The sequence below is a fragment of the Diaporthe citri genome, assembly GCF_014595645.1.
Source record: "Diaporthe citri strain NFHF-8-4 chromosome Unknown scaffold_10, whole genome shotgun sequence".
NCBI lineage: Eukaryota > Fungi > Ascomycota > Sordariomycetes > Diaporthales > Diaporthaceae > Diaporthe > Diaporthe citri.
This window is the reverse complement of record NW_025064855.1, coordinates 870,821-885,100: the sequence shown is the minus strand read 5'-3', so window position 1 is coordinate 885,100 and position 14,280 is coordinate 870,821. Positions and strand designations below refer to the sequence as shown.

Sequence of the window (14,280 nt, the reverse complement as noted above, 5' to 3'; positions counted from 1 at the left end):
CGATATCGGTTGATGAAGAACATATAAGCTGAAAGAGTTAGCCAATGTTTGACGCGAAATCATTGAATTCTAGGATCGACGAGGGAACGATTGTCATACCGAGCAGAAGCAAGTTGGAAACTAGCTTGACGAGATATGCAACTAGGAGGCCTACTGTGGCGCTCCTGTAGTACGGTGCCTCGGATTGCTTCACGATGAAAGGGCCAGAGAAGCTGCCCCAGCAATTTCCCGTGCTATGATTCTCATATGTGAGCCCTCGAGCAAAGACTGATATTTCGTAACTGACCTACAATATCATTGCACTCGCGAAAGACTTATGCGTATAGCCTGCCATGTTTGAGGAGATCATTATGAGGCCAATTGTGTAGCTCACCGACTGGGAATTGACCAGCCAGAAACACACTAGCCGACCCCATTGGTTTGATCGCGGAAGGTATGCCATCAGCGCTGCAGATACTGCGCATAGCACGTTGACTATGGCGGCTGTCAAGAGACGAGCTATGATGAACTCTGGTGAGTGATTCGATAGTAAGTGTGGACCTGGGCCGGGTCAACTCACAATGGCGAACCTTTAAGATCACTGCGCCTCCAATGAACAGCGTCACAACCTGAACAGCGTCGCCAACCGACTTCAGCGCCGTTGTTATAGTCGTGGAGAAGCCCATGTCCCTAATAATGACCGTTGAAAAGGAGGTGACGACTGCGTGGGGGAAAGAGCCGGCGAAGATAGAAATGGACACAAGTAGGACTTTCAGATCGTAGAAAGCTAACATGGCCTGTTTCTTGTCCAGATATTTGTTCTTGATCCCTGATTCATTTGCCGCAACCCTCGACACAGCGATGATCCTCTCCCTGGGAGAAAGAAAACGAGCAGCTGACGGGTTGTCTGGTAGAAAAGATAGCACCACGAAAGCCCAAAGACATGTGGCTCCACCCATGATGTAGAATATCAATCGCCATCGCTCATGCACGCCAGGAGGTAGTTTGGATACCCCCATAGCGACGTACGACCCGAGGATGCCGCCCCAGCCCACTGCAGAGAACCAGACGCACTGTCTTAGCAGTATCTCTCGCCGCGTGTACCAGAACCCCGTCATAAGGGTCAGACCCGGGGTAATGGAAGCTGTGAATATTCCCACGAGGAAGCGTACGGCCAGAGCGCTCCCGAATGTCCTGCACTGCGTCATGAGAATGGTCAACAAGCCCATGCCCAGGATGCCGCAGGTGAGCACCTTTTGTGCTGGGAATCGACCGATCAGCCAGCCGCAAGGGTACTGCCCTAGAAAATATCCCACATAAACCATCGACGTGAGATAGCTGAATTGGCTTCCGTGCAGTTCAAGAAATTCCTGGTATCCGAAGAGGTTGACATAATTGAGGGTTGTGCGGCACATGTGTTGCAAGGCCTGGGTGATGAGGAAGATCGGTATAATGACCAGATCAATCTTCCACCTTGTGCGCCGTGCTTCGGAGCCTGAGAACTCGAGATTGAGGCCAGCGATGTATTCACTGTATCCAACGGAATTTTGGATCTGTTTCTGAGAATCAGGAGCTTCAGCCTCAGAGGTCCTTGATGGCTGGTTGTCGAGCTCGAGATCTGCAATGGTACCCGTGTGGTCTCTGGAAGAAGGGAGTGCCATTTCATAGAATATTGAAAATTTCCAAAATAACAATGATCAAAAAATCTAGATATTGATTTCAAACAGAGGAAAACAGTTCGTGGGTATTTCGGAATTCGCAGCACACTTAAGCTTCATGGAGGCCTTTAGCAGACGTGTTTATCAGTTGAACGTGTCCAACCGGGACACTATGAGGAAAGTCCTCTCACGCCAGCATAGATCACGTTGAGATGCTATGCGGTCACCACAACTCTTATATCATCGGTGTAACGACGGATGACGTATTGGCTATTGGTGTGGGAGTGGTGTGTAGTACCACAAGATCACCCTCGAAGCCACACGGCGCACAGAGCATGTCGCGATCTCTAGGTCGGAAGGAAGTGATATCCCCCAACAGGGGTATATCATGTTAATGGCTCGGGATTTCAAGTTACCTTCAACGCTCTATTACGTTTGAGAATGTCTCGAGTCCAATGGTTGTTGTCAAAGCCTATCTATAGCGGCAAGGTTGTGAGCATACATGAAGCCATAAGCAACGTGCCCAGCCTGAGGAGGCGGCCGATGCTGCCCTAACGCTGCGCACATATTTAGATAGTCTGTTAGCCTTTTGGGCTTTGCATGATCGTTATGCGTATCACGATAAGCTAAACATTCCGAGAGTTTGTATTTGTCAAGGCATGATGAGCTTGCACCGATCTCACACGCTACAGATACCTGAGCACATACTCGACGGCGATACATATCATTTTATACTTACAATCTTATCAATAAGAATGGCTTGTTTGATGATGGAAGGAAAACAATCTTGCTTGCCCGCGCGGCTGACCGACCTCGAATCCCATCATTAGCCTCGACCACTCGAAAAGAGGGTCAACTCTAAGGACTGGCGACGAATGTCCGGGCGAGACGCCACAGAAGCCATAGTGTCGCACAAGTCACCATCACCTTGCGTTGGTGTGTGATTGAGTCAACCAAGCTTCTCCCTGGATCACCAGCCCGCAGCATCCATCAGCAACGCCGTAAGACTTTGGTCCAAATCCCGCGCGATCTTGTCCACCCGATCATTCCTAAACTGGCCGAGGGTGCCCCTCGGCCTGTCGTACTCGAACACGGCGACCCCTTCCCTCTCCCTTAGCAGCACCCTGATGGGCGCATACAGTGAGATCCCCAGCTCGAACGAGTTCATTTGCGTGGCGGTGTAAGGGTTGCCGATATCGTATTGCACAGCCTTTTCGGTCTTGTTGAGGGTGCGCAGCAGGTTGCCGAAGTTCCGGGGTGGGACGATGAACGTATTGAGCGCAGGTAGGCTTTCCAGTGCCCGGAGCGCCCCGGCGACATCCCCGGCTGCGAGAAGCGTGGAATAATTTGTGTTGATAGGTGGCAACGATGCCTCAAGTGCGGCTCGTGTGTCTTCGAATGTGCGATTGCAGACTATCGTTGTGTGCTCTATGCTCACGATCTTGGTGGACTGTGCATGATCTTGGATCGAGGTTGTCTGACCCTGAGGAACTAGCAGGGCGAGGAACAGCCATGCTGATAAATGCTGAGGCCAATGCATCCTGATGAAGGTCAATCGATTGAATCACTATGAGGTGAGAATTTTGTTGTAAATGAACGTTTTCGTGTGTGGTGCTGACGAGAAGGACAGAAATCTTCTCCTGAGTACCTACGGTGAGAGGGCACACTCTTGCGCTGAGAGGCTAAGACGAGGCAGTGGGGCTAAGGAAGGATTCAGCGTCAGCGATTAGTCCAGTATTCTCTTCAACGGTGACTAGGACTCCCCGGTGATTGGTCCGAGAAATGAATATCACCTATGGCAATTACGTACCAAGACATGGACAAATGTGTACATTCGAGTTGTCGATTGGCGACTTGCTGGACTGCCTGTGACTGTCTGTTGAGTAAGTGAGCATGCCGCTCTGTCTGAGTGCTCCTCATTTGAAAGCACTATTCAGAACGGCACGGCATATGAATTTCGAAGTGGAATATCTACTGAGCCAACATTACCAGCAGCGAGTGATTGCGGGAATTCAGCTGCAGGCCCGTCATCAATTTGCAGAGTCATGCTGAATTCTCAAGGTTCGATGAACCAAGAGTCAATTCAATGCGAGGGGGCGATGGAAGAGGCAATAGGGCTGCGAGGATGCTGAGCGACTACCTTGAGTTGGGTTGAAGGGCCATAGAATCATTTGAGATATTGAGCCGCTCATGTTCCCCTCTGCACGAGGACAAGTGGGGCTAGAAGACTCAAACGGCTTGCTCAAAAAGGCGGTCATTAGCATGTAGACACGGGGATTAGCGCCGACATAGAAAGCATGGTGGTGAGAAGCAGGTTAGGGAAAGGAGGTAACTGTTCGGAGAAGGGCCAACCATGTCTGCCCCGTCCCTAAACTGGGGCTATCCTGCAGCTGAGATGCTCATCTGGCGAACGCCACATTGAATTTTAAGCAGCAAAACATGCTTATCGTCGAATCATGTCGGGCCGCATCAGTACCAAGACACCAAAACTGCGAGATTAGCCGGGGTCAGAATCCCTTAGGCAGTCACACTATCGTTCTGTGGGACAATGTCCCCAGCATGCGGCTTAAAGTCCACGAGGCAAGGGAATACAAAATTCAATCGTTGACCCGTCCTTGGTCCCAGGCAGCTCGACAGGCATACGAAAACTCGTCTACCCGCCTTTCGTGATGAGGATTCTTATATCGGCCTCGCATCATCCACTCACTTTCCTTCTTGCGGTCGCTTCTCTCTTGGTAAATGCGGTATCTGCTATCACCTTTGCAGAGTGTAAAAAGACAGTAACTGGATTTTTAAATGACTCAAATTATAGGAATGGCCAGATCTTCTTTGATGGCTACGATGTGGCTTACCATGGGCCCCTCCATGGGTTTAGAGGAGATGCCGACACGCGCCCAATTGCACTCACAAAAGATGGCTGCAACAAGATGTGTGGTTCAACGCCAAAATACTACAGTGTAACAGACGCCTTCCAAATCCTTACAAACTGGATATTTCCAACCTTAGCACTCATGAGCCAGCTTCCCTACGAGTCTCTTTCTTATAGGAAGATCAAGAACGCCGAGGCTTTCGCCAACTGGATAGGCGCGCCAGCCGCTGCATTGACAACTACAATGTGGAACATCATGATGATCGCGAGGTGTCAGTCTTACCCTTACCTGTTCCATCTGCGGGACGATCAGGACCTGATCAAGGATGCGCTGTACATCCTGAGCTGCATCAACCAATACCAATACCCGCGTCGACAGGGACAGCAAGCCCAGGACCGACGCAGAGACACTGCCTTACTCAGGGGTATCCTATTCCACTACGTCAAGAAGAACAGCCCTGAGCTCTCTCAGCCCATGCGCCAGAGACTCGTGCATCTCACCAAACACCTCGCCTTCCACTTAAGGCAATACAGACGCAAGGGCGTTTATCCGATATACATCAGCATAATCTGGTTCGGCATCGCCTTCGCCTTCTCAATCGTGATTGCATTCGCAACACTGGGCGACAACTCGACGGCTCACTCACTCGCGCTGGGGCTGCTCCTCTCCTGGGTCCCGGTGGTGGTCTTCGCCTCTGTGGTCGACCGGAACCCGACCTCCGACACTCGCTGCCGAGTACTGATTGAGCGCTGGATGTTCAACATCGACCTCCTCTTCGAGCAGGGCGTGGAGGCCTGGGTCCCCTGGCGAGCTCCGGACGGCATGCACGACGGGGACGACACGGATGACTTCGAGATTGGGGACTTTATGGGCCAGGGCCGTACACTGCGGTACTGCGGCGTCACGGATACTGTGTTGGACAAGATTGCGAACCGCGGAAAGGCCCCGATTAATCTTCTTGCTTTACTCGATATGCAGGACTTTCAGAGATTTCAGAAGTCTCTGACGACCCGGCCGACAGGATGGTACGTTGTCTGGATAATCAGCCAATTTGTTGTGAGCACCAGCTTTGGGATGGCATTCATGGTTTCGTTCAACACCCCTACGGTTGGCTTGGGCTGCCGGTCGCTCATGTATGTCATCTGGTACGCGCTCACTCTTCCTTCGTGGATCCTGCTTGGTATACAGCAGGAACCGTGGGTCAAGATCCGCAAGGCTATGATGGTGCCCAACGCTCTCGCCGTGGTCATGATCGCGGGGGTAATGATAGTGCACGCCATCGGCGGGTTGAATAATTGCACATGCAAGTCAAGCGTCTTCGGCCCGTCGAGCTACGGAGGCTACATGGATTTTGAGAACGGGCAGTTCTACCAGGAGCATTATGACGTGCGTGTCTGGTGGGGAATAGGCACTGGTGTGGGTGGTGCGGTTCTTGTTCTGTCGCTTGCTTGGCTCGCTTGGAAATGGCACAAAGCATCAGGGCTTTGGAAGGTGACCGGGGATACGAAGTTGACGGTTAGCGAAGATATGCCCTTGCAGTGGCTGACGTGATGAGGTGTGAGTTAGGAATTTGTTGTAATGTTAATTTAGACTTTGAGATCTGTGATGGCATCTTAATTAATGTTCTATAGTAGCACTAATGTGTCCGAGTTTTTGGAATTAAAGACCACTTTGTACTCTGTGAAAGGCATCATGACTATGCTTTTGATATACAGGACCACATATTACCTGAGCGCCAATCTCATACCTACTCGGACTTTGGAAACAAGTCCCTGTACTTCAGAAGATATTCCCGATACCCTTCAGGCTTCCTTCCCGTCAACTTCTCCACGGCATCCGTTGTCTCTTTCATGTGACCCCAAGCAACCATCTGGCCTGAGCAAAGCAGATCGTACATGCACAGCTTGCAAGGCGTTTTTGAAAAGTCCCCGTACACATCGTATGGCAGGCCTTTCGCTTTCCACCACTTTTCCAGCTCCTCGTCGCTCAAGTTCTCGAACTTCCCCTTGTAGCCACTCTGGCTCGCCATCCACTCGAAGATCTCCCTATTCGTCACGGCCTCGGGCCCAGTAACGGTGTACACCGTGTCCGGCTCGCCCTTGCCCATCAGCAGCGCCCCGAGCACCCGTCCGCAGTCATCCCTCGCCACGAAGGCCCCCTTGACATCAGCATCGTTGGACAGCCACCTGTCGCCCGCGAACCCCCAGCTCTGCGCGTGGAACTGGGGGATGTTGTCCATGTACAGGTAGTTGCGCTGGATGTTGTACTGCAGGCCGCTCGCGCGGATCAGCCCCTCGGTGTAGGCGTGGTCGCGCGGCAGGAAGGGCATGTCCTCGCCGCCGTCGCCGAGGTCGGCGCCCACGAAGCTCGTGTAGACGATGCGCCGCACGCCCGCGGCCTTGGCTGCGTCGATGACGTTCTTGTGCTGCCTGCGGCGGCCCTTGCCGATCAGCCAGGTGGAGACGAAGGAGACGGCCTCGGCGCCGGCGAAGACGCGCACCAGGTGGGTCGGGTCGTCGTAGTTGAGCATGAGGATCTTGGCGCCTTTTGCCTTGGCCTCGGCTACGAGGTCATCGTGGACGAAACCCGGCTTGTGGCTGGTCAGGACGAGCTCATCGTCTGGGCCGGCGAGGGATAGGGCGTGAGAGGCGGCTACGCTGCCGATGTTGCCGTCGCAGCCTGTCAGGACGTATTTGGGCATTGTGGCGATGGGATGATGGGATCGTGGCTAAGAGGACGGGGAGTCACGAAATTGGACCAGTGGTATGAGACGATCACCAGTGCAGTACAACTAGGGGCGAGCCTTCAGTCCGTGCCTGGAAATAAGATCGAATGGAAGAGTGGAAGACCCCATTTTATATAGATCACATTCACGTGAACCGATCTGGTGGGAAAATGACACGAGATGGGCCTCCTTTTCCCCGTGGAGGACCTGGGTGGGCTGCTGCAGTCTCATGAGCAATATCGGGCCTTGGAAATCGCGGGGGGAGCTCCCTGCGGGTGACAGTCATGCCACTTTTTGCGGATCTCATGAGGTAAACAAAAGTCGCGCGACGAGAGCCGTCCGGACTTCCATTCAATGATTCAGAGAATGCTTAAAAGAGATAATAACCGCGAACGATCCGACGGCACATTCGACTGGTCGTTTGTCGGATTACATTGGCCGAGGTGCCTGTCGGGTGGATGCTGGCTTTGACCCGGCTCACTCTGACCCTGCGGCGGCACTTTCTACCGGCCTCATACGTCCTCTACAACGCAAAATGCCACGTGGAAGAGATCCTGGGGCGTCCACTGACCCCCAAACCTTTCGATCTGCCAATCTGAAAAGATATCCTGCCGGTAGGACACTGTAATGTCAGTTCTGCCTGGTAATACCACCCGTCCGGGAATCTAGTGATGCAAATAACAGCGATTTAAAACTGGAGCTCCGGTGACTGACACGGCTTGGCATGACATCTCAATAGCTTGGCTATTGTGTTGCAGAACGCTTGAGTGCCGCAACCTTGAGACTGTGGTTTCCGGAAACAAGGCGGGCTTGCCGTACCGCGTCCATCGCGGAAACTGATCTGGACACTATATTGCAAAGAAACCTCCCCAGGCGGCATGTTTTATAATGCAGTGCGTCCGACAATGATTGTTTCGCGAGATGAAAGCGACCTTTTCTACGAGATCAAGAATCTATTCTCCCTCCCACATGCACTTCTCAAAATATCTAATTACCTCTTGCCGGTTCTGGGGTACGACCGAAGAGATATCAAGCCGTTTTCTTCATCATCAGCTGGGATCTTCGTTCTCGAAACTGGTCAATTCCTGCCCTATTTCAGCCTCGATGTCAAATACCAACCAAATTAGAATATGAATGGGTCACTAGCCATCGTGACTGCCTGGTCATCTTCACCGAGGTTGACAGGCTTCTGGTATACCCGGCGATACAACCATGTAGCATTAGCGGCGACGGAAGATGCAGGCTAGGGCTCTAAAGTTACCCCCATCTGCTACGCTGGCCAGGATGGTCATAGTGCTTACGCTGTCCAGCAGCGTCATCTCTAAAGTCCCTTGCATGATCCAATCATTGATTGCAAGAAGGCTCTGGACCGAAGACGACATTCTCCCTAAATCTCCGTCCTCCCAAACAACACGCCTTCCATAACCGACAGTCGCAACTTCGCTACTCTCTATTTTGAAGGTAGGAATGCATCCGCTATCGTTGCAGGACTTCCACAAGAAGAATTTAAAGATGGATGTCTAATGGCTCTCCTTCTAAACACCCGACGCCGGTTTGACGACCAGTAAGCTCAAGGGTGTTCTAAAAGGCTGTACTAGTAGGGCTTACCGACCTTGCAGCCATGTCAGACTCGGCAAAGGGGTGGTTCGATGAATGCAGGGAATCGATTGAAGCCTTGCGAAGCTTAAGAGCAGCTGAAAAGCTCGAAGGACTATAAGACCCTCCAACCGGCTCTGGGATATGTTGAATTCATACTTTGACCACAGGCCGACCCATCTTGCCCCCGATAGCGAAGAGCACTCGCAGACATGGCTCAAAAGGATGGACCGTGGTATAAGAACGACGGTGCCAGAGATGTGGTCGATATCTGGAACGATGCCATTCGGCAATATCAAGGCATTGGCGGCAAAGATCTGAAGGCTGGGTACGATCAGTTCAAGAGCTTAAATGCTATGATTGACTTTGGCTGCAAGGAGATGGAGAGCTTCCACGGTTTCCGCTACGATGGCACCAAGGTCGCCAAGCTGCGAGGCCTGTTCAAAGAAGGCATGTGGCTTATTGAGGGAGGGATGCAGCAGGTGGTCGCCGCTGCGACTCCGGCTTTTCCTCCAGCCGCTGCAGTTGGGACCGCTCTTACCTACATGCTAAGTGTGAGCATTGTTCTATCTCCGTGCGCAACGCGCTGATCCATCTAGAACTGGCTGACCTTTGGACAGGCTTGCAAGGAGATGTCGGCGGACTACGATGTCGTAACGACTTTCTTCGTTGACCTCACAATGTTCCTGCGGCGAATGAAGATCCTCGAGAAGCGACTGCCGGAGCAAGGGGCCTTTCATGACTGTGTTTTCGATGTCTTCGCGTCGCTGTTGAGGATGTGCGCAACGGCGACCAGGTACATCGAACTCAAACGATTCAGTAAGCTCTTTCATTGCAACAATCGATATGCTGTTCCATATACACAAATGTCGTCCTGACCTTCTCGCAGAGAAATGGGTGACCACCTTGTTCAAAGGGGGCGACCAGGAGCTAGTAGCTGCGAGAAGTGGCATGGACACGGCAATGAACAATCTGCACGACGCAACAGAGAAGGCAATCCTGGGAAATACTGTGGACCTCCAACGGTCCAGCGGGGAGACACGTGAGCTTTTGCAGCAGATGGAACTGGAGTTGCAGGCGAATTCGGAGGCTTCAATGAAGATTATGGAAGAGCAGTTCTCAATGATGCAAGAGATGGCTGAGAAACAGAACACCATGTTCAACGACGTCAAGAAGCTCCTCGAATTTGAGATGGACCGCCGCCGGAACGAATCCCTCCCAAAGCAGAGCGGGACCAAATCATCTGGGAATGCTAAACCACCCACATCCAACAGCGTGCGCCTCGCCCTCGGATACAGCACAGATCCGGAGAAAGAATACCAGTCCCTTCGGCACTCCCTGATACCAGAGACCGGAACATGGATCTTCGAGCAGCCTGAATGGAAAGCCTGGACTGAGCAGGGCGAGGACGACGATGTCTCGCCCATACTCGCCGTGTCAGGACCCCGTGGGACTGGCAAAAGTCACCTCGCTGCGTCTATTTATGACCGTCTGAAGAAAGACGCCGACGAAACCACATGCGTGGTCCACTTCTACTTCAGGGAAGACACGAAGGACTTGGAAGAGTTCTGCAACGCGGTGAACTGGGCTGTCGTCCAGATCGCAGAGCAGAACGCCACTCTTTGCGACAGAATCAACAAAGAGATGGTCCGGGAGGATCGGAGATGGAGCATCGACGACTCGGAGGACGTCTGGGACAACTTGGTCAAGCCCTTGTTCCCTACTAGTAAGACGCCAAAATACCAACTGAAAATCGTCTTTGACGGGATCGACGAGTTGCCAGTGATGGTTCAAAGAGACGAGCTATTGGGGTGCCTGAAGAAGATTAGGGATGTCAATATTAGCAAGGAGTCGAACGTCAGTGTTATCTGCACTCTCAGAGATGCTAGAGGCGGCGAGAACGACTTGTTGACACAGCTTGAGGAAATTGGTGCGACATCCATCAGTGTGACGAAGGAGAAGCAGGCGCCTGATACCAAGGCTTTGATTTGGGCCCATCTTAACAGCGACAATGTGCTGAAAACATTCGACCCATACATCAAGCAACGGGTTGCGACCAGGATCGAGGAAACCGCCGACTGTAAGTTCCTGCAATTGATCCGACACATATGCCACATCTAATATGCTTGCAGGTATGCTTTACGCTGAACACATGCTTCGCCACTTCAGCATGATTGGGCGTGCGCCTCTTGTCTTAAAGCAGCTAGAGCATTCGATGCCAAAGAGTCTAGAGGATTGCTACGACCGAATCTTGCACGGACTGGAGCAGAAGACGGCCAGCTCGCAGCTGGGAGCCCTGAAGTCATTGCTGGCGTGGCTGTCCTTCTCGGGTCGACCGCTGACACTCGCCGACTCACTCCAGCTGCTCAGAACCGTGTTCAATTCCTCTCTGGACCTGGAATCTGAGCTCCAAGGCAATCAGCTCGCGAGAGTTCTGAAAATTGCTGGACGTGAAGAGCGCCAATCGACTGATACCGACTCAGGAGGTCCAACCATCAGCACCGATGACGACCCGGATGCAAAATACGACGACAGCGATCTTCCCCTCAAATTCCAAGGTCGGTCTATGCGAGACTATTTTCGACAAGCACGAGACGCCACCGAGGATTTGAGGACACCCGCATCTGTGGCCCACCGGAAGATCTTCCTCGTCTGCTGTGACATAATTTGCGGGAAGATCAAGGTGCAAGACGAGAGCCTGAGAAGCTACGCAGCCCGAAACTGGGTCCATCATTTGAGCTGGGCCAACATCACGCTCGAAACAAATGGTGATAGCGCGGCGTGTCTTGAGGGGCTCGGCAACATCATGACCAATGCACGCGGTGCAGCATCTTTCTTTCAAAATCACGGGGTCGACTACGAGGAAGTTCATTCAGACTTCGTGGACGAGTTGCCTGTCACAGACTTCGAGAATGATGGTCTCATCTCCTATATGGCTTACTGGGCAAGTGTGATCTTAAACTTAGCCACGAGCAATGACTTCCTCAGCCAAAGCACCGTAGCCTGGGCAGAAGAAACGATCGAGGATAGGAGAAATGCGTTTGTGCCTCTCGCCAAGGCTCACATCGCGGAATGGCTACAAGTAGCAGATGTTGAATCCGCTTCAACATCGTACAAGTTCTCAAGGTCATGTATTGCATTGGTAAGCATTACGGCTGCGTTTCCTTTCTCATTACAGGGACCCATGTGAGGAAATTTACTAAATCATGTATGTGACCTCAGACAGGCCAAAACTCTCTGTTCAAAAAGACTCCTGGCTCGGAGGAGGAACGCAGGTACGACAAAGAGGAGATTCTCGGGTTGTCAAGAGCCTTTGGCGATGCACCAAAGGCCGCGAATGCGGCATGGGCCATAGCTGCGATTCTTGAGCATTCCAGACATTACGACGCGGCCTTGAGAACCATTTCCGACGCAATTGATAATCTCACCGACACCACAGAAAACTCAGAGAGTTTCAGAACCCTGCATCTCCTTGCTACAGTACAGAGAAATCTCAAAGACTACGAGGCCGCACAGGACTCTATCGCGAGAGCGATGTCTCGGCCAGACGGAATTTCTGCCGACCACCTACGACGCGCTTACATCACGCAGGCTGAGATAAACACTGATCTCGGAAAGACCGATGATGCGATCGAGTCGTACGAACAGGCCAGACAGGCGAACTCGACCGAGCCTCTCAGGGGTGAAATCTTGCGCAAGGAATTCGATGCCTGGAACGAGAACGACAAGGCCGTGGATCTCGTGAAGAACAAGTGGACGCTGCAGGAGAGGCTTGAGTGGATGACTTGGAACTACGCCGACGACAGAGAGCACCACACGGACTTCTTATTCGCCGCGATCGACGCGAACGAGCAAGACTACATCGTTGAGGTATACCAGGAAATCATCGGCCTGCTGGACCACTTCGGCGCGGGAGTGCCGCTGAGGAACATCCTCACGAATTGGTACGCCATGAACGGAGACGTCGACGCAGTCAGGACACAATGCCTCGCCGTCCTCGACAGCACGCTGAACAGCAACAACGGCGACCTATACCGCTTCACCGACGAGGACCCGGCTTACGCGATGTACCGCGCCCTGTGCGTGCTGACGGACACCATCTACGAGCAGTTCCGGGCCACCGCGGACAGGGCCGAAAAGGCGGCGCTCTTCGAGGAGGCCAAGGGGCTGATGAGCCGCCAACTAGTCCGCGCCGTCACGCTGCAGAAGTCGTGGCAGGTCCACTACAAGGTCATCCTCGCGAGGATGGCGCGCAAGCTGGGGCCGTTGCACGAGTTTGAAGACATTCTAAACGAAGGCTTCAACGCTACCGTCGACGCTCTGATGGACGACGTCGCGTGGAACGACGAGATGAACCTGGACCTGTTGTCAATGGTTCTGTCGAGTCTTGATGGCCTGGAGCGCGAGGCGCAGATTGCGTTGTCTGCTCGGTTTTCTGATCTCGAGCCCGACGACGAGGGTACCGCTGCTGCGGAAGGGGGAGACGGGGCGTCCACCTCGAGTGGAAGTGACGACGAAGATGAGGACGAAGACCCCCTGCCGGAGGATGAGGGAGACCTCACAGGTTACACTAGTTATTGCGGCGGCCCGCGTTGCAAAGTGACGTGGCGGGCTTGGAAAGGAAGGAAGATGTACCAGTGTCTCTACTGCTGGGATACGATGCTTTGTGAGTCTTGTTATGAGAAGAGGATGGGATTTAACGCTGGTGTCCCTATTCCCCCTGGTGAGAATTTTTGTGGCCACAACCACAAGTATTTGGGCCCGGTTGATGGTTGGAAAGGGATCAAGAATGGAATGGTATTGATTGAGGGTGAAGAGCCGTTTGCTTTTAAGGACTGGCTGGTTGGATTGAAGGAGAAGAAGTGGCCGGAGGCCTGGAACAGGTTTTGGATGGGTTGAGATGCACCCTCGATTCATTGACATAATGATGAAGCCCAAGATTTCAAATACAGTACATGTTGCCAGAATTATTTATCGTTCGTACCGACTTTCCAATTCCCTCTCCCAGCCGCTTTCTATAAGACATTTGCAAGGTAGTAATGGCAACACTCCGTTACCGAACTCATCGTGAGGAAGATGAAGGGGAGCTGCTGTGGCGCTCAAAAGCAGCCTCGAGCCACTTTCCTGTCCTCCCGTCTGGCAATATATGCGGCCCTAGCAGGCATGGTTTACATGAAAGTAGTCAAGGGATCGGAAGTCCATGTTTAGAGCCTTCTGTTCACAGGCGAATAGCTTCCCTCACGGCCAATAGTGTTGCACGGTACTTGGGATTGAGTTTTGATCGGAGCCATATTTGACCTCACGCGAGCGGTAGGCGACGCATATTGTTTGGGGAGAGGCACGGAAGTGAGCGCAAGCCATCTGGAATGACTGCGTCGATGGCCTCGAGCGTTGTTGCCATCAGTAATTGCAATTGCATCCTTTCGAGGATGTCTTTCGGTTCCTTCGATTC

The 14,280-nt window shown here is 52.6% G+C and overlaps 5 protein-coding genes across 5 annotated transcripts; 2 read left to right on the top strand and 3 right to left on the bottom strand.

The window, feature by feature from the left end:
* Positions 1–37: 37 nt before the first annotated feature.
* On the bottom strand, positions 38–1,640 carry INS49_003456 (uncharacterized protein; the record flags this gene model as incomplete). Its single annotated transcript, XM_043164250.1, has 3 exons — positions 38–153; positions 560–852; positions 1,054–1,640. The coding sequence occupies 3 exons, from the start codon at positions 1,638–1,640 to the stop codon at positions 38–40; spliced, it is 996 nt and encodes a 331-aa protein (XP_043019015.1).
* Positions 1,641–2,607: 967 nt separating this feature from the next.
* On the bottom strand, positions 2,608–3,177 carry INS49_003455 (uncharacterized protein; the record flags this gene model as incomplete). Its single annotated transcript, XM_043164249.1, has 1 exon — positions 2,608–3,177. The coding sequence occupies one exon, from the start codon at positions 3,175–3,177 to the stop codon at positions 2,608–2,610; it is 570 nt and encodes a 189-aa protein (XP_043019014.1).
* Positions 3,178–4,564: 1,387 nt separating this feature from the next.
* On the top strand, positions 4,565–6,058 carry INS49_003454 (uncharacterized protein; the record flags this gene model as incomplete). The annotated part of the gene is made up of 1 exon (XM_043164248.1): positions 4,565–6,058. One exon carries the CDS (start codon positions 4,565–4,567, stop codon positions 6,056–6,058), a length of 1,494 nt encoding a protein of 497 aa, XP_043019013.1.
* A 196-nt stretch (positions 6,059–6,254) lies between these two features.
* On the bottom strand, positions 6,255–7,208 carry INS49_003453 (uncharacterized protein; the record flags this gene model as incomplete). The annotated part of the gene is made up of 1 exon (XM_043164247.1): positions 6,255–7,208. The coding sequence occupies one exon, from the start codon at positions 7,206–7,208 to the stop codon at positions 6,255–6,257; it is 954 nt and encodes a 317-aa protein (XP_043019012.1).
* Positions 7,209–9,040: 1,832 nt separating this feature from the next.
* On the top strand, positions 9,041–13,727 carry INS49_003452 (uncharacterized protein; the record flags this gene model as incomplete). Its single annotated transcript, XM_043164246.1, has 6 exons — positions 9,041–9,313; positions 9,428–9,647; positions 9,718–10,908; positions 10,961–11,970; positions 12,051–13,494; positions 13,609–13,727. The coding sequence occupies 6 exons, from the start codon at positions 9,041–9,043 to the stop codon at positions 13,725–13,727; spliced, it is 4,257 nt and encodes a 1,418-aa protein (XP_043019011.1).
* Between the last annotated feature and the right edge of the window lie 553 nt (positions 13,728–14,280).